The 20,239-nt window shown below is 45.7% G+C and overlaps 1 protein-coding gene across 1 annotated transcript in view; it reads left to right on the top strand.

The window, feature by feature from the left end:
• Positions 1-20,239, top strand: part of disp3 (dispatched RND transporter family member 3) — a 608,183-nt gene that overhangs the window by 474,629 nt on the left and 113,315 nt on the right. Inside the window, exons 11-12 of the mRNA XM_085966861.1 lie at positions 14,025-14,185; positions 15,553-15,714. Of these exons, the coding sequence (XP_085822987.1) occupies positions 14,025-14,185; positions 15,553-15,714 (323 nt within the window). The remainder of the gene's footprint in view (positions 1-14,024; positions 14,186-15,552; positions 15,715-20,239) is intronic.

The following is a 20,239-nucleotide window of genomic DNA, read 5'->3' as shown; positions in this document are numbered from 1 at the left end:
CTGTCTGCACACTTTGTCCTTGAACCAGCAATCATTATGGTCGTGTGTTGTTCTGCCACAGCGATAGCACTTCACTTTTCCGTATGACATTTCATTTGTGCCATATTCTTGCGGTCTCCGTTGTATCTCTGCAGCGCCCCGTGCTGCTGCTTCATATGATACCGCAATGCTGAAAGCCTTGTCCAGCGTAAGATCCTTTTCTGATAGAAGCCGTTTCTGGGTTCCTTCACCTTGAAGCCCACACACAAACTTGTCCCTTAAAGTATCTGCTAGTCCCGTTCCAAACTGGCAGTGTTTCGATAGCTTGCGCAGTTCCGTTAAATACTCAGCATTACTTTCATCTTTATGCTGGTTCCTTTTGTGAAACTTAAATCTTTCTGCTATCAGCAGCGGTGTGGGGTTTAAGTGGTCCTGTAGGATTGACACTATGTTTTCAAAATCCTTTTCCACTGGCTTCTCTGGGGTTACTAGGTTTCGTAGTAAGCCATACGTTTTTGCACCCATTGAATTCAACAATACCAGCGCTTTCTTGTCATCTGGCACTTCATTCGCCTTGCAGTATACTTCTATGCGTTCGACATATGTCGTCCAATCTTCGACTTCATTGTCGAACGCTGTGATATTACCACTCTTCGGCATTTTTGGGTGTGGTTAGACTGGCTTAAAATGGCATCTCCCGCGCTTTCCTTTCTTCCCCGCTGCGGCTTAAAATGGCATCTCCTGCGCTTTCCTTTCTTCCCCGCTGCGGCTTAAAATGGCGTCTCCCGCGCTGCTGCCAACGCCGCTCTTGGCAGTCCTCGTGGCAAATGGCGACGCCCTGTGGGTTTCGTGCGCTGCTCCTGCGCTGCTGCCAATGCCGCCCTCTGCGGTCCTCGTGGCAATGGCAGCGCCTCGCGTTTTCCTACGTGCCTCTCTCCCCCGTTGACGCTGCTCGGCCCTTGAACACCGGCTGCGCTCTGCGCGTTTTCCTGCGCACCTCTCTCCCCCGTTGATGCTGCTCGGCCCTTGAACCCCGGCTGCGCTCTGCTCTCTCTCGTCTCTCTCCCCCGTTGACGCCGCTCGGTCCTGAACACCGGCTGCGCCCTGTGCGCTCTGCCCTCTCCCCCCCGTCGACGCTGCTCGGCCTTTTTCTGTGCCGCTCGGTCGGCTCTAGCCGCCGCTATCCGGGAAGGGTCTGCGCAGTACCTGTTGCCAGCCCGTGTCGCTGGACCACCGTGACAGGAAAGCCAAGCCTGGCTCTCGACAGCCTCCCCTGCGATGCTCAAATCTCCGCTGGATGACTGGGCGGTTGCCCATGGTCGACGCCCGTGCTTCTGGACTCGACCTCCTTCCACTGTTCTCCAGGAGCGAATCCCTGGGAGGTGATGCAGAGTTGCAGGTAGGTTTGAATCTGCTCGTCGCCAATGTTATGTCCGTGTATCTTGATGTTGTGTCCTTCAATAATTAGACAACAAGACTGCAGGGAACGATTCAACAGGTGTTTACTGAATGAGGGTTACTCTAGAACTAACTGTACAGATCACTACTCAGGGTTTATATACAGGTGTGGTCACTGCCGGTAGTACAGTATACAGGAGCTGTAAAAAGTAGTTCTCTCCCTTAAAGGTACATACATTACAGGTATTACAGAGGGTTTTGATTCCATTCTTGGGTTTGTGTCATACTCCGTGCAGCTGACTACACACCTTGCCTTTTGTTTGTCCCCCAGAAATTGCTGCCCGATACTGTGGAAACATTATTCATTTCTTCCAGTCTTCTCCCCTCTTCACCCCTGCAGATGCTGACTCTTGCTTGGGGTGCAGCACATCTTCCAGTGCCTCACCCAAGTAGCCAGTCTCCACGTGCAGGCCGAGTGAGTGCTGGTACCGAGATGAGCCAAACTCGTGCGGCGACCACGTGCACTGGGGTCACCGACTAACAATTAGGAGCAGGAAGCCCAGGTATGTTCGGCCAACTCTAGTATCCCAAATGCTGCCTCAGGTGAGATTTAGCACAGGCTGAGGAATGAAACTGGAGCCTGTCTGATCAGAATGGCTCAGGCAGGGACCTTTACAGTGACTGACCAACAAATCACATCGTTCTGCAATCTGTTATCCATCACTGGGCAATTATATAATGGCTATTTTTAGCATCTAGATTAATTATTTTACACTTCTTAATGTTGAAGGCCATTTGCACTAATGTGACCGGCCACTAAATTGGTCCTAAAATTATTCCTTTAATAGAAAATAAAGGAATTTTTTCTTCTCTGTAAGTAAGGACCAACTAACAAAATCGTGATGACTCGTGGCTTTGAAATATGTAATTATGACAATTTAATTTTATTAGCAGTTTGTTAGGAAACACCAAAAAAAAAACACCCAAAGCAAGGCCCCGATTTTCCCCGAGCCATCAGGCGGGGTTTCAGGCGTGTTGGGGGGGGGGGGGAAATCCCGAATTTGGGGGTCCCGACACCATCCCGCCCAAAACCCCGCCCCACGCAACTTTCAGGGGCGGCGGGCACCTGACCCGCACTGGGACCTGCCGAAACCAGGCGGGAAGGGATTAGTGCCAATTAACTGCCTGTTAACAGGTAGTTAACAGGCAGTTTTTAGCCTAATCCCTATTTTGAGGGGTTTCGTGTGGGATTCCCGATGGCTCCAAACCACGCCAGGTTGAGCAGGCAGGCCATCGGGTTGAAGGAGTTGGAGGGGTCGCGATGTTGGTGCTCAGGTGAGTGATGGGTGCATGAGTGTAAAGGTAAGTGTGTTTGGTGTGGCTAAAGTGTGTAAAGAACTTTTACTTACCTGTAATTACCTTCACAGCCTTTCTTCCTGTAGGCGTCGGGAGTCCATCACTCAGCCGGAACTTAAAGCTGAACGGCTGCGATCTGTGAGAAGTGACAGCCTTCAGCTTTGAGTGCCGGTGACAGTTCTAACTGAGTCTGTGCAGAATGACTCATGTTAGAACTCAAACTGTGAGTGTTTCACAGCTTCAAACAGCTGTGAAACACTGATATTTCATCTGTCAAGAAATCTTGACAGATGAAATTGCAGTCTGTGACATCACCTGTTGCCGAGTGGCCCTTAATTGGCCTGCTGAGCCCGCTGGGTGGGCTCAACAAGGTCTATCAAGGGAAAATCGCGCGGATTGGCCGGACGTCGATTGTAGGCGGGTCAAAAACCCAAAAGTTGAATTCCCGCCTTCTTTCCGACAGGTTCGGGAAAATCGACCCCCAAGTGTTTTGCCGCTGGCACACATCACTTAAATTAAAACTGTGCGGATTAACTCTTTTGAGTACTGAATGTCTTTTGGAACTTGCACATTTGTTAACTGCTAAAAAATGATTTTTCCTTTGGGAACGGAGAAAAACAGGGATTGTTGGATGTTTTGTAAGAGGAATGTCAGCCCTTTTTCAAAGGCCCTACCGCGAGACTATTTCCCCGGGATTGATATCAGTGGCTGGAAAATCAGGAGTACCATAAGTTGGGTGCATGGATCGCTGTGCACCAATCTCCAATCTCTGGGGCTCCAATCTGTGAGCGATATTTAACTCGGCTCGTGCAGCCCTCCACTCAATGAAGTCCTGTCTAGAGGATTAGGCATTTTGCTTGTCATTAATAAATATCGTGAAAACAGATCCCTAGACCAGAATCCTGGGAGGCTCTGCTGTCATGCAACTTCAGTAATTAGCATTTATAACCACTCTATGCTTTCAATCGTTAAGTGAATTTTCTATCCAGTTTGCAACTTCTCTAATCCCTTGAGTTGTCAGTTTTACTCCAAAGCGATTTAATTCGCTGTGGTTTTTTTAGTACACTGGTTAACACATTCATGTCAATGCTTTTTACATTTAGCGCTTCTGTAGTTCGGATCATGGGAGAGTAAAATCCGTGCGCTGTTTTCTGGCATTTACAACAACAGCAACATCTTATATTTATATAGCGCCTATAAATGTCCCAAGGCGCTTCACAGGAGCGTTATCAGACAACATTTGAGACCGAGCCACATAAAGAGATATTAGGACAGATGAGGTAGGTTTTAAGGGCGCATCTTGAAGGAGGAGAGAGGCGGAGAGGCATAGGGAGGAAATTCCAGAGCTTAGGGCCCAGGCAGCTGAAGGCACGGCCACCAATGGTGGAGCGATGAAAATCGGGGATGCGCAAGAGGCCAGAATTGGAGGAGCGCAGAGATCTCTGAGGGTTGTAGGACTGGAGGAGGTTACAGAGATAGGGAGGGGCGAGGCCATGGAGGGATTTGAAAACAAGCATGAAAATTTTAAAATCGAGGCGTTGAATGTAGATCTATAATATTACCATTGGGGTAAGAGAGCTAATTTAAAATAAACATGAATTTAATGCAGACATCTTAACCATTGAATTAATAAATAATCCACAGTGGAAATTAAATCCTTGCAAATTTTTTTGAAGCTCACTGTCTAATACTTTCCTCAGGTTAAGATTTTCTGCAACCTTCACCACAACCACTGTTGCACAATCAAAGCTTCACACTAAAAGTGGAGATAAAAAGAAAATCTGCAGATGCTGCAAATCTGAAATAAAAACAGAAAATTGCTGGAAATGCACAGCACAGGTCTGTCAGTATCTGGAAACAAAAGAGAGCGGTTAATAATTCAGGGTTGGACCATTCTACAAATGTGGCGGTACAGCGGTCAAGATAGCAGGTACCGCCCTGAAAGGTAGCTCTCTGAGCCACATCTACATGTATATATCGGACAAACGCACAAGATCTGCTCCTTTGTGATTTGCCTGCAACCCAAAAATTGCAACAAAGGCATAAAGGGTTACTTAATTTGACCATGGAATGCTGAAAGCTTTTTGCAGATCATCTGCAGCAGTTGGAAACCGTACCAGAAATACAAAATAAAACTGTGAAAGTAGATTGAAGGAGTCATGAAAGGTTCTTGAAGAGAAATATGATTGTCGGAATAAGGACTTGTTGTAAAGTAATTATCTGGGCTGGGCAGGTCCCCACTGAGCCTCTCGCACAGTTTGTAGCGTTCGGTTTATGATGAATGCCAGTCAGAATCTATTACCTTATGTTGAGCCTGTTCCTGTTTTATTGTAAATCTGTGTCCTAAGAGCCTAATGTAAAAAATGCTAAATCCTGTTAGCTTTCAAAAACACATACATTACAAATGTCACACTGGTTACTCGGAGCTATGTTTTACGTCCAGCTGGGTCAAAACCATAATTAAATGGTATATCAAAAGTGTCTGATTCTTCTTCCCATAAAACACTTCTCAAAGGCAAAAGTGGTATTTCAACCTGCAAAATAAAGGCACTCCTCTTGAATAATGAACAGTAATATATGTATGCCTGTGATTACCTGCAGTGTCCAGACTATGCTAGGGCTAACCTAGAAGAAAGCGGGATAAGCGTTGGCTAGAACAGTCTCGCAGGATCTTATGTATGCGCTTGAGAGGGCAAAGGGGGGGGCTTCAGTTTAAGTTCTCCTCCAAAGGCTGACACCCACACTATGCGGCAGTCCCTCGCTATTGCACCGAGATGTCAGCCTAGGTTATGTGCGCAAATCCTACCGTGGCCTTCTGATTCAGAGGTTAAAGTGTTGTCAGTGAGCCAAGGCTGACTGCTAGATTATGTCATTGCTTAATAGCCTGGTGATGCACATTAATTGTTTCTAGTACTTGAGTAAATTTGGTAATTGTTTTCCCAGACACAAACATCTGTTAGCAATTGACAGTATTGGCTTGACTGGCTTCTGCCTGGTGTTTTTTTTATATATTCGTTCCTGGGATGTGGGCATCGTTGGCAAGGCCAGCATTTATTGCCCATCCCTAATTGCCCTCGAGAAAGTGGTGGTGAGCCGCCGCCTTGAGCCGCTGCAGTCCGTGTGGTGAAGGTACTCCCGCAGTGCTGTTAGGGAGGGAGTTCCAGGATTTTGACCCAGTGACCAAGGAGGAACGGCGATATATTTTCAAGTCAGGATGATGTGTAACTTGAAGGTGATGGTGTTCCCATGTGCCTGCTGCTCTTGTCCTTGTCGGTGTGGAGGTCTTCATGTAGGTGTACTTAATGTAGAGCCAAAAGAATACAAGGCAATTTCCCAGCATGCAGTTCCAGAAGTCATTTTTGAGGGTGTTGTCTTTTTTTAAATAATATGTGTTAAGAACTGTGTAGTGTCCGTGTGTTGATAAAGACACTGAAGACAGGAGTTGGTTCATAGGTATTTACTAAGCAAAGTCTGGGGGGGGGGGGTTCTAACGGATATACACAATATACAGGCTTATATAGCCCGAGTGGCAATTACCGGCATTACAGCACACCTGGGGCTCTTAAAGGCACATACACTACAATTCCTCCCCTTTTAGCTAGCCAGCACATCATATTTTAAGTAATTATTAATTACATGTTATAAGCAAAATAATATACATTGCTGTAGTTAATTAATTATAAGTCAGTCTCTCAGGAGGCTTCCTGACTCGGTCCGGATAACGCCTCGGGGGTGTAGTAGTTTCTGGTGGTGTAGTAGGTTCTTCTGGCAAGGCTGATTCGGCTTGAATGCCAGTGTCGGGTTCATCGGGTTCCAGTATCACCGGATCGGAGGTAGATATGGGTATCTCTACTTCATCGTTAGATGTATAGAGTTGTGGTGTAGGTTGTCCCTTTTCGGATGACTTTATGATTTGGTCAGCATGGCGCCTTATTATGCTTTCTCCGATGTCCACGGTATACATCAGTGGTCCTAGTTGTGTGCAGATAGTTCCAGGCTGCCATTTCTCGGTACGGTAGTCCCGGGCCAAAACTTGTTGACCTATCTGGAAGGTTCTAGTTGGCCTTTCATTCATGCCTTGAAACTGCCGGTTCTCCACGTCCCTTCTGATGTTGGGCTTGACCAAATCCAGCCGGCATCTTAGGTTTCTATTGAAGAACATCATGGCGGGAGTTTGGTTGGTAACCATATGTGTTGCATTCCTGTATGCGAATAAGAAGTTATCCACCTTGTGCTGAAGTTTTATGTCTTCATTACCCATGGCCTTTATGGCCTTCTTGAAGGTCTGGACAAACCTTTCAGCCAATCCATTGGTGGCGGGATGGTATGGGGCGGACGTGTAGTGCTTAACCCCATTGTTTTTTAAGAACTTCCTGAATTCTTCGGACACAAATTGCGGTCCATTATCAGAACAGATCTGTTCCGGCAGCCCATTCCTGGCAAATATGGTCCTTAATACTGTGATGGTTTTTTCCGTGGTGGTGGAGGACATCTTTATTACCTCCGGCCACTTGGAGTGTGCATCAACCGCGATTAAGAACATTGAGTCCATAAATGGACCAGCAAAGTCAATGTGCACCCTTTGCCAGGGAGATGAGGGCCACTCCCATGGATGTAGAGGGGCTTGTGGTGGAGCGTTTTGGACCTTCTGGCATCCTAGGCAGCTCTTGGTCATTTCTTCGATGTCTCCATCGATACCTGGCCACCATACAAACGCCCTGGCTAGGTTCTTCATTTTCACTCCACCCAGATGCCCCTCGTGAAGCTCCTTTAGCACTTTATCCTGGAGTTTGGGTGGAATCACCACTCTGGATCCACACATCAAGGTTCCTCGGCACACTGACAGCTGTTCTCTTCTTTGCGAGAATGCTGGCAACAGTGGTTCGCCATGTGCTGGCCATCCCTTCACTGTTAAATCGTAGACCCGTGAGAGAGTCGGGTCATTTCTCGTTTCCCTTTCAATGGCAGAATTTGTTACTGGTAGACATTCCACTATGGTAGAGTGGAACATCTCCATTAGGTCTACTGTAGGTGCCTCTTCTACCGTTGGCAACAGTAGGCGCGATAAACCGTCAGCATTCCCATGCTGTTTTGACCCTTTGTATTCTATGTTGTATTGGTGTGCCCCTAGAAAAAGGGACCACCTCTGTAGCCTTTGCGCTGTCATAATGGGAACACCCTTTTTAGGGTTGAATATGGAGATGAGGGGTTGATGGTCAGTCAGCAAGGTAAATTTTTGTCCGTGTAGGTAATGGTTGAATTTCTTCACTCCCCATACCAGGCTGAGTGCTTCCCTGTCGATTTGGGCATAGTTACACTCAGCTGAGTTCAATGAGCGTGACGCAAAAGTTATCGGCCGTTCCGAGCCATCAGGGCATTTATGCGATAGTACTGCTCCTATGCTGTAAGGGGATGCATCGCACGCCAGTCTGATTGGCAGTGATGAGTTGTAATGAGCCAAAACTTCTTTGGACGTGATTAAGTCTTTGCATTTATGGAAGGCACGTTTGCAGTCTTCGTTCCATTTCCAAATTACTCCTGTTTGTAGCAGTTCATTAAGAGGGTGTAGAAGAGTTGATAAGTTCGGTAAAAATTTATGATAGTAATTTATTAATCCCAGGAACTACCTTAATTGTGAAACATTTTCAGGTGCTGCGGCTTTTATGACCGCTTCAATTTTTTCAGGTGACTTATGCAACCCTTCCTTATTTATTATGTGGCCACAATATGATATTTGATTTCGGAAAAATTCGCACTTGGGGCGATTTGCTCGTAGGCCCCGTTCTCTCAGCCTAGTGAGCAACTGCTCTAAATTGGCAAGGTGCTCGTTGTCGTTTTCCCCTGTTACAGGTAGACTATCCTTTATCCGAAAACCTCGGGACCAGCCGTGTTTCGGTTTTAGGAAAATTTCGGATTTCGGAAGGTGCGCGAAAACACTTCGGTTTTCAGAGTAATTCAGTTTGCGGGAGTGCAGATAAAGGATGCACTATCCCTTACCCGAAAGGGTGGGGGTTGGCGGGGGTCGGGTTCGGCCGGGGGGTCGGGGGCGGGGGTCGGGGTCGTGCGCGCGACTTACGCTGAGCGATTTCGGTTTTCAGAAGTCATGCTTTGCGCCACTTTCGGCTTTCAGAGGTTTTCTGGTTTCGGATGTGCGGATAAAGGCTGGTACACTTATGCTGAGCGATTTCGGTTTTCAGAAGTGCGGAAAAATGCTACACTATCCCTTATCCGGCTAGGCCAGTAAGTCGTGCGCCACTCTGGTCATGTCGTGCGCACGACTTACGCTGACCGAAAAAACCTTCGGTTTTTAGAGGGTTTCGGTTTTCGGAAGTCTGGATAAAGGGTAGTCTACCTGTACAAGGATGTCGTCTAGGTAGCATTGAGTCCCCGGAATCCCTTGGAGGACTTGCTCCATAGCTCTTTGCCAGATAGCTGGAGCGGATGCTACTCCGAAAATCAGTCGATTGTACTGGTACAGACCTTTGTGTGTATTTATCGTGAGATATTTTTTAGAGGCCTCTTCAACCTCCATCTCTAGATATGCCTGTGCCAAGTCAATTTTGGTGAAACGTTTCCCTCCGGATAGTGAGGCGAAAATATCTTCTATCCTCGGAAGAGGATACTGTACCGTGTGAAGGACCGGGTTTACAGTCACCTTGAAGTCTCCACAGATGCGAATTTTTCTCTGTTCTTCAGATTTATCATTCTTCAATGCTTTCTTCATGACTGGGACGATGGGTGTTGCCCACTCGCTCCAATCTATTTTAGATAATATGCCTGCCTTTTCCAAATTCTCCAGCTCTGCCTCGACTGCTGGACGAATTGCGTATGGCACCGGTCTTGCCTTAAAAAAACTTGGGAATTGCTGCATCTTCCACTTTTATTGAGGTGGTGATGCCTTTCAAGGTTCCTAGTTTCTCTTGAAACACTTCCTTGGCGTTGGCCAAGATGTCTTTTAATCGTTCAGGTATGACGTCATCATCATTTTTTTCCTTACTGGTCACCGTCAGTGCCTGAATGGAGTGCCAGTCTAAACGTATTTTTCTGATCCATTCACGTCCCAACAGCGGTGGACCACCATCTTGTAGAACGTATAAATACAACTTCGGTATTTCCTTGCCGTTGTATACAACAGGCACCCTTATTTTTCCTTTGGGGTATACTTTCTGCCCTGTATATATTTTCAAGATAATGGATGTGTCTTTTAAAGGTATATGCGGAAATAGCCGCTCGTAATCCTGTCGATTTATGACGGTCAGAGCTGATCCTGTATCTAGCTCCATTTTAACTGGGGACCCTGCTATTGTGAGGGTAACCCAAATGGTCTGGTAATCTTCTTTGGCAATTACATTATGTAATTTGAGAGAGCTTAGTCTCTTGTTCCCGGAGTCGCTATCGCTCTTCTGGTCTTCGGAGCTACTGTCCGTCATCATTTGTACCTTTCTGTGCTTTTCCTTATTGATTCTTTTCCTGTTAGTGGATTTTTTGTTTCCAGATCGGCACACACGTGGAATGTGTCCCATCTTTCCACATTGCCTGCATGCTTTGTCCTTGAACCAGCAGTCCCTCTGGTCATGGGTGGATCTGCCGCAGCGATAACATCTCGAAACCCCGTGTCATTTCATGGGTGCCGAAGTCCTGTGGCCTTTGCTGTATCTCTGCAGCTCCTATTGCACTGAAAGCCTTGTCCAGTGTTAAATCTTTCTCAGAAAATAGCCTTTTTTGTGTTTCTACACTTAGGGGATCGCAGACGAATTTGTCTCGCAGAGAATCTGCCAGTCCTGCCTCGAATTGGCAGTGTAGGGTATCAACAATCTCCTTAAAATTCTTGTCCATCGGTTCAGCTGGAGTGATTAAGTTTCGTAACAGCTTGTATGTCTTTGTGCCCATTAGATCCAGAAGTACTGAAGCTTTTTTTTTCATCTTCTATTCCATTTGCGGTGCAATATATCTCCACTCTTTCCACATATGTGGTCCAATCCTCTATCTCGTTATCAAAAGCATCAATATTGCCAGAATTAGGCATCTTAGAAAAGATATGGCGCTTCCCGCGCTTTTCTTTCTTTTCTGTAGAAAAGATATGGTGCTTCCCGCGCTTTCCCGCCGCTGCTGCCGATGACAACGCTGTTTCCCGCGGTTTCCGTTCTTTTTAAAAAAAAAATTATTTACAGTTGGAGACTCATTCCCGCTGGACTCTCTCTGTAGGTCTGAACGCCGACCTGCTTGCAGCTGCGCCGGCCGTCTCCCGAGTGCTCCCTCCCAGTCCGTTATTGCTTGCCTCCGATTTCGCTGCCTGTCTCAGCTGTAGAGCCAGCCGCTGGAGCCCCAGCCTGACGCCCAGGAAGGATTAGCGCAGTACCTGCCACCAGCTTGGCCAGCTGGTAAAACCACAGCTTCTCTCACTTCCTTGAGTCTTCTGGACGCCCGAGGAATCGATGTCCTTGAGGTGCTGCCGAATTGCAGGCAAGTCCGTTTCCACTTCATCGCCACTGTAGTGTCCGTGTGTTGATAAAGACACTGAAGACAGGAGTTGGTTCATAGGTATTTACTAAGCAAAGTCTGGGGGGGGGGGGGGGTTCTAACGGATATACACAATATACAGGCTTATATAGCCCGAGTGGCAATTACCGGCATTACAGCACACCTGGGGCTCTTAAAGGCACATACACTACAATTTGCAGTACAGAACATAAATCCATTAGCTGTGGCCATTTTTGTCACAGCAAGTAGCCTTCCAACAGCATTTAGCCCTTAATTGAGTTAAGGATGTGCCTACTTACACCACTTCCCACAAGGTATTATCTGAGCAGTGGCTTTAAAGAGACAGGCCAGATTACAGCTAAGCACCACAGGCACACTCCAGACTACTTGTAAGCAATGCCATAGGAGATCAGCTAGTCATCTATTTGACAAAAACCCATTGTGGTTTTGTTTGAACTAAATTATTCCACATTGTCCTCTTTTATTGTCAAAGTGATGCATGCTTCTGAAGATTCTAACATACTATCAAATACATTGGGTGCATTTTTTCTTCATTCATAAATAAAGCTTTCCAGTGTGCTTTGAATAAACAACCTTCTACCTCAGTAGATGAGGAACAGCATGGGTTTCAGTTGTAAGGTTACACTGTTTGATAAGAACATTGCCACAGAAATCCCTTGCGGTTTTCATGGCCAATACTGATAGGGAAGGGAAACCAATCTCCACCTACACAGAACTCATTAAATCAATGGTGGCTCACTGATTTCAGCTCCAGCAGTGCTGTAATTGCATCTTACCCTGTCACACAGTGCAGTCTGGTTATCTTCTCCTGCAACATAAAATTACTTGCACCAAGACCAAGCCTGTCTCAATACCGTAGCTGAACCAAAAATGAAATCTTTTGTAACTTTACTCTCTTGTTGGAAATCTGGAATGGAAACAGAAAATGTTGGCAATGAACAACTGATCTGCTGGCATCTGAAAGGGGAAATGTCAGGTTACTATTTCAGTAATAGACCTTTTATCCCAACTTAATGACTTCAATATTCCAAAAAACTGGAGTCAGGATTGAGTAGTTTGTATGTGAATGCTCAAAGCATTCAAAACAAATTGTAGAGTTTGAAGCATTACTAACTGTGGAATGATATGTAGTAGCTATAATGGAGAATTAATATAATGAGTAATTTCAAGATAGTTTTAGGAAACAATATTGTATCTATTGGTATTATGAAAAGGATGGGAGAGCAGTTGGTGTATCGTGAGAAGGTTGGGAGATCTGTTGGTGTATCGTGAGAAGGTTGGGAGATCTGTTGGTGTATCGTGAGATGGTTGGGAGATCTGTTGGTGTATCGTGAGAAGGTTGGGAGATCTGTTGGTGTATCGTGAGAAGGTTGGAATATCTGTTGGTGTATCGTGAGAAGGTTGGAATATCTGTTGGTGTATCGTGAGAAGGTTGGAAGATCTGTTGGTATATTGTGAGAAGGCTGGAAGATCTGTTGGTGTATCGTGAGAAGTTTGGGAGATCTGTTGGTGTATCGTGAGAAGGCTGGTAGATCTGTTGGTGTATCGTGAGAAGGTTGGGAGATCTGTTGGTGTATCGTGAGAAGGCTGGTAGATCTGTTGGTGTATCGTGAGAAGGTTGGGAGATCTGTTGGTGTATCGTGAGAAGTTTGGGAGATCTGTTGGTGTATAGTGAGAATCCATTGATATTTAGTATACAGAAAACAAGCTAGTAATCCAGAGAAATAAGAAGTTGTATTTGAAGCTGGTTTGAATGCATGGGTGCACACTTTCACAACTTGCCTCAGTTCCTTTCTCTCCCTCATGTTCATTGTCTATTGCTGTATTGCTCTTAGGAAGAGAGGGCAGACAGTCCAACCAGTAAGTAATTGTAGTGAACAATAGAACAGAGATATTATAACACAAAAAACAGATGGTGGGGGAGGGGCGAATCACTTTAAAATGGATTTGTCTCAAGGGTGTTTGAAAATAAATATTTACTAGTATTTTCAATCTATAATTGGTCAGATTCTGGCCCTCAAGCTGCAAAAATCAAGTAGGTCTATGATTCTCGGTATTGTGACAGACTATCAATCACTCCTGTAACCTTTAGCAAATAGTTACTGCTACACCCCTGGATTTCAGTCAGTGTGTGTATAATTAGGAGTTTCCTTCACTGATTTCTGCATTGCTTAAAGGGGAATACTAATGTAGGGAAAGTACTTTCAGAATAATGTAGCGGCAGCCTTTTATCTTTGCCGTTATAATGCCCGTAGCAGTCTGATACTGACCCCATTTAATGGTGTGGGGAGTCCGTGCGGAGCGCAGGTTCTAAAACCAGGGTCCGTGACCCTTGGGATCTGACAGTGGTTTCCAAGGGTCTTGTATCATCAGATTTCCATTCTTCTGGGACCAACGTACACACAACACGAGCGCAGTATCTGAAGAATTCTGTTTTTCTCTGAATTTACCAGCATGCTATTCTGTTGCTGTTCTGCTAATAAACAAAGGCTGATGCACCATGGTGTGATTTTCTTGCATCTCTGGTCAGTTATGGAATATACTAGTGTGAAAGCACCTCTCCCAGATAGACTAGTAGCTGTTGGCATGCAAACTTTGACCATCAGCAGATGAACACCGACCGCAGCATAGCTTTAATGAGTTGACCAGGAAGGTCCCGAGTTCAGTCCTTGGTGCGTGCTTGCTGAGTTACATATTATTAGGTATGGCGGTACAGGTGTTGCAAATTTCTTAGAATTGAACGCCTTGGAGCTCTGATGGAACATTTCATTTTTAACCTTCTGTTTCAGCTGCCAGCATATGTGTAAGAAGAAAGGTAGCAACACGAGACAAGATTCAGGAGAGTGTGATGATTCACTCCTAGTCACAGACCAGGATTCATCGGTGATTGATGGGACACTACAGTACTTGGATGATGACATTCCTCTTCTATCAGTTGAGGAAGAAGCAGGTTAAAAAAAAATCCAAACTGTCTTTCTTTTCTTCCTTCAGATTAACGTTTAATAAGACTCTCATTTTCATAATATGCATGTGATTAGATTATACAAAGTACAGGGCAATAATAGAATAAGTAATACATTAATATAACATCTTCCCACATAGCAACCTCTTAAAGAGCTTCATTCAATGAAGTACTTTGAGTGCAGTGACTGCTCTGTGCGCAAATGCAGCAGCCATTCTGTACCAGTAAGGTCCCACAAACAGCAACGAGATGACTGGCCAGTTAATCTAGGTGTTTTTTGGTGCTATTGGTTAGGGAGAAGTGATGGCCAGGGAACTGGGAGAGCGTCCTGCTTTTTTCCTCCATTGCAGCATCTTAATTAATAAGCAAGTTCCTGAAGATGTCTCAGCAAAATTAAACCTGGTAGATGATTCCCACTTTACACAAGCCTTTGTTAAGATATTAAGGTAAATTCACTGTTCTCTTGCAGGGATCAGAGTGCAGATCAGAGGCAAGGCTTCAACACTGTAGTATTGATTCTCCAATCTAGGCATTCTTAAAGGTGCAGCTCAGGGTCCCAATAGGGAATTTACACTACTGTTCATTTGATTTTAAATTATGTTAGCTGACATTGTTAACGGCTCTCTCCCCTTGGGTACTGTCCCCATCTCCTTCAAATCTGCCGTCATCACACCTCTCAAAAAAAAATACCTTGACTCCTCCGTCCTTGCAAACTACCGCCCCATCTCCAACTTCCCTTTCCGCTCCAAAGTCCTTGAACGTGTTGTCACCTCCCAAATCCATGCCCATCTTTCCTGGAACTCCGTGCTTGAGTCCCTCCAGTCAGGTTTCTGCCCCTTGCCACAGTACCGAAACGGCTCTCGTCAAAGTCACAAATGACATCCTTTGTGACTGCGACAAAGGCAAACTATCCCTCCTCGTCCTTCTCAACTTCTCAGCAGCCTTTGATACGGCTGACCACTCCGCCCTCCTCCAACGCCTCTCCACCGTCATCCAGCTGGGTGGGACTGCACTCGCCTGGTTCCATTCTTATCTATTTAATCGTAGCCAGAGAATCACCTGCTTATATGTTTGAATAGGCACTGTCTACATGAAAACATATTTGGCAGGCATATTTATTTTGGTGAGTTAGAAAAATCGTGCATCATTTTCATCAAACTAATCCTTTTGAATGGAGTAGCCTTAGTGAAAGACCACGTTGCAAATACCACTGAAAAGAATCGATTATTCCTTTCAACAAGATTCTTTGCAGCATGCTTGCAAGTGAGTGATTTAAAAAAAAAAACAAGTTTGCCAAATATGTTTTCGCAAAGATGCATCTCTTTAAATAGTTTATTACTTTTATTTTCCTAAAGCCTCTTTGGACAATGGGGACGTCCCCTTGGTTTCACTACTGCCTGAGGCACTTCCACCTGAAGATGGGAGGCACCACCCTGGTCAACTGATCACAAGACTGCAAGACATACTTTACCATTTTGTTGCACTTCCTGCAGTAAAGGGTAAATGGATCATTTTAGGTAAGAATTAAGTGGGTTATTGTTGAACTGCTGAGGTTGAAGATACCGTGGGCAGGATTTTCATTGAACCATGGAGGCGGGATTGGAGGCATGTGGGGGGTTAAAACCCCGAAATCGGGGGGCACGAACCCATCCCGCCCCCAACCCGCCTCCATGCCAGTTTCAAAGGAGGCGGGTACCCGACCCGCGCTGGGACTCGCCTCCCCGAGGCGGGAAGGGGATTAGTGCCAATTAACTGCCTGTTAACAGGTAGTTAGCAGGCAGTTTTTAGCCTAATCCCTATTTTCATAGCTGAAGTGTAGGAATCCCGACGGCTCCAAACCACGGCAAGTTTGCGAGGCGGACCGTCGGGCTGAAGGGCTTGGAGGGTTCGAGATGTCCGGTGTTCAGGTGAGTGATGGGTGCATGAGTGCAGAGGTAAGTGTGTTTGGTGTGTTTAAAGTGTTTAAAGAAGTTTTACTTACCTTTACAGCCTTCCTTCCTTTAGGTCTCGGGAGTCCCTCATCTCACCGGCACAGAAAGCAGAATGGCCACAATCTGTCAAAAATTGCAGCATTCTGCTTTCTGTTCCGGGGAGATCTCTAAATCATCCTGAGAGGAAGGAATTAACTTGGAGTACAGATTGTCAGTGTTTGACAGCTTCAGACAGCTGTGAAACGCTGATATTTCATATGTCAAAAGTTGTTGACAGATGAAATGTCAATCTGTGACGTCACCTGTTGCTGGGTGGCCCTTAATTAGCCGCTGGGCAGGCTCAACAAGGTCAGTCAAGTCAAAATCGTGTGGGTTGGCTAGAACGCGATGGAGGCGGGACTACAACCCCGAAAGTTGTACTCCCACCTCCTACCCGCCTCCTCAGTGAAAATCCAGCCCCTTATCTCAGTCCAAATGGGGTGGGATGTTGGGGCGAGGTTGGGGGGAAGCAGAACCTTTTGTAGATACTGGAGAAAAAGGTGATCTTATACACTTGAAGAAACGGAATGCATGTTATCCGGATTCATTCTTTCAACGTGAGGGTGTATAAAAAGAAAAAAATCTTTGCAATTATATAGTGCCTTTCACGGCCTCAGGATAACCCAAAGTGCTTTACTGCCAATTAAGTACTTTTTTTGAAGTGTAGTCACTGTTGAAATGTGGGTGCCATTTGGCACACAGCTAGCTCCCACAAACAGCAATGAGATAAATGACCAGATAATCTGTTTTAGTGATGTTGGTTGAGGGATAAATATTGGCCAGGACACCAAGGTGAGCTACTTTGCTCTTCGAAACAGTGCCATAGGATCTTTTACGTCCACCTGAGAGGGCAGACGGGGCCTCGGTTTAACGTCTCATCCGAAAGACGGCACCTCCGACCGTGCAGCACTCCCTCAGCACTGCACTGGAGTGTCAGCCTAGATTATGTGCTCAAGTCACTGGAGTGGCACTTGAACCCACAACCTTCTGACTCAGAGGCGAGAGTGCTACCATCTGAGCCACAGCTGACACCAAAAGGTGAATACGTTACACTAGGGGTTGTATTTTTGGAGCTCTCGCTGCTGGTCGTGCTTATCTTGGGAGTTTGCAGGTATACTGTCTACCGTTTTCCATACAAAAAGTCCAGGGCAACGAGCCTGCGATGTCCTGCGGCTGATAGGGCTGAGACTCCCCCACCAACACTGCGTGCTCAGGAGATTGGCCCCAAAGGATCCCTTAAATGTGATTGTAATTCAGGGCAGAAAGGGAAAGTGACCAGGTCGCTGGTGGGCGGGCTGTGGGTGGTGAGGCAGCGTTAGCATTTGCAGTTCAAATCCAGGTCAAATAAAAGGGAGAAAAGGTTTTTTGTTTTAATCAGAGGAAAGCCAAAAAGGTTGGGTGTAAATAGGAAAAAAGGAATGGCCACGGGAGGTGGTATAAGTGGGAATTTTACAGTGGAGATCGCTAAACGCTAATAACACTGAAAGATTTTCCAATAATGATTAGGTAACCTGGCATCTCTTGCTATTTCCTGTCATCAATTTTCACCTTTGCAAATTGCTGACTTTTCCATTGCTTCATCATGCAATCGTAAATTAACTGGTTCTCAGAATAAATCTTCGAAGCTGCGGTTTCCTCGAGTCGTGTTATAATTTGCTAGTTTAACGGGGAGTGCACGTCGTACAGTGGAGTCTGGGATTTAAACGGAGGACAATTTTGTGATGGATTTGGAACTCACGATCCACAACAGAATTTTCCATTTCTGCTTTACAATATTGAGTTCATGGGATTTTGTTGGGGGGTGGGGTGGGGGGGTTATTTTATTATTTCTGTTTGATCATCTGAGAATAAACACAGTGAAGCTTAACGCATGTCGGCTGTGCACAGTAGGAGCAGAAATTGCTTCTTGCATTATTTCTGTATTCTTCAGTTGAATCAACCTCTCCACAGCTGGCTGATTTATGTTTTTCTTTTGAATTTCATTCCATTTCAGAAATGTGACTCTTGGGTAAATTCACTAATCCTGCCTTCCCAGCTGGGAGCCACACTTGAAGGGAGTGCAAATCGGAGAAAGGGCTACAAGCACTAAGCGCTCGTTCTCCAACCCTGGTGGAACTCGGAGTGTGGGATCAGTCACTTTACCTTTTATTTCTGTTGCGTGTGAAGAGTCCGGTTTCCTCTCTTTCACCTGTGATGGATTTTTCACATGGCTGGAAGCAATCAAATAATAATTGCACCGTTGGTAGAAGAAGCCTCATTTCGACCTCAGTTGATCCCCTCAGCAATTGATCCAATTTGCACTTGTGCTGCTTGTCTCAGTTGCTCTCTCAACTGGCCAAAGATATCTCAATTGAAAGATTTTTCAGACGCCAAAGCTATTCCCTGATGATTCTTACTGCCATCTTTATTGCTCTTGCTTAAAAATATTCAAGAATCCATTGGCCTTTCCTTCTAATTCCTCTCCAATGCAACAAGTATTTCAAGGGCCAATGACCTTCCAGTACATGTAAAGCACCAAAGCCTGAAGTCATTGAAAAGATGATGAGAGGCTTTCAAGAATAAAATGGTTTTATTTTATTAAGGTTAAGTAGTGCTGTTTAGGTTAATATATTTGACATGGATGTCAAAATTCATCAGCTTACTGAATGTTCTAATAGATTAATTTACTGCTGACTGTCTGGTGGAGCTGGAGAGTCTAGAACTAGGGGGCATAGTCTCAGGATAAGGGTTAGGCCGTTTAAGACTGAGATGAGGAAGAATTTCTTCACTGAGGGCTGTGAATCTTTGGAATTCTCTGCCCCAGAGGGCTGCGAATGCTGAGTCTTTGAGTATATTCAAGGCTGAGATCGATAGATCTTTGAACTCCAGGTGAATCGAGGGATATGGAGATCGGGCGGGAAAGGTCGATGATCTTATTGAATGGTAGAGCAGGCTCGAGGGGCCGTATGGCCTACTCCTGCTCTTCTTATGTTCTTATATACAGAACAGCTGGATGTTCCACAACTGGTAGAAAATGATGGACCCAAAAATCTGCCGTCCTGCATTGCCACTGTAACTAATGGGGGTGGGGTAGGACTTCCACCCGTTGGCTCCCAGGAGGTCAGATATTGAGGTGAGCGGTTGCCCAAGTCAGTATTGGCACAGCTAGGGTGCCCACTGGGCGTGGAGGGTAAATAGCAGCGTTGGTCTGCAACTGGGCCCGATGTCGGCAGGCCCAGATGGAGGAGCATTCAACTGCAAACAATTGGCCAGATTCCAAGTAGGCCGCGTTCCTACTGCAGCCAATGACCTCAGCGTTTTGTGTTTATTTCCCCGCCCCCACCCACCCCCCCCCCCCCCCCGTCACCCAAGTCGTAGCTTGCGTCTCTCCGTAGAAAACCAGGAAGTGCATCAATCTCAGGAGCCAATGACATAATATTGCTCTTTCCCATATGAGCGAATGTTACATATGGACTGATGGAAACATACTGTAAGCCTATGCACTTTGCCTGTGTACACTAAAGAATGTTTGGTGATTTCTCAATTAATACCCATAGATCCTGAAATTACACTGTGTAATATTAGCGTATAAACATTAAAGGTATACTTTGCAAGGTTCCATGCCGGGAATGATCCTTGCAAAATGTATCACCTAATGGATTCATATTAATAGGAACAGAGGAACGGGAGTAGGTCATTCAGCCCCTTGAGCCTGTCCTGCCATTCAATGTGATCATGTCTGATCTGTACCTCAACCCCACTTTATCACCTTTGCTCTATACCCCTTGATACCTTTACCTAACAAAAATCTATTGAAAGTTTCAATTGACCCAGCGTCGACAGCCTGTTGGGGGAAGGAGTTCTTTCGCTGTGTGTGTCTGGTGTGTGTGTGTCTGGTTGTGTGTGTGTCTGGTTGTGTGTGTGTCTGGTTGTGTGTGTGTCTGGTTGTGTGTGTGTCTGGTGTGTGTGTGTCTGGTGTGTGTGTGTCTGGTGTGTGTGTGTGTCTGGTGTGTGTGTGTGTGTCTGGTGTGTGTGTGTCTGGTGTGTGTGTGTCTGGTGTGTGTGTGTCTGGTGTGTGTGTGTCTGGTGTGTG

The sequence above is a fragment of the Somniosus microcephalus genome, chromosome 25, assembly GCF_052327205.1.
Source record: "Somniosus microcephalus isolate GS21.2 chromosome 25, FLI_Smic_1.0, whole genome shotgun sequence".
NCBI lineage: Eukaryota > Metazoa > Chordata > Chondrichthyes > Squaliformes > Somniosidae > Somniosus > Somniosus microcephalus.
This window is presented reverse-complemented; position numbering and strand designations above follow the sequence as displayed.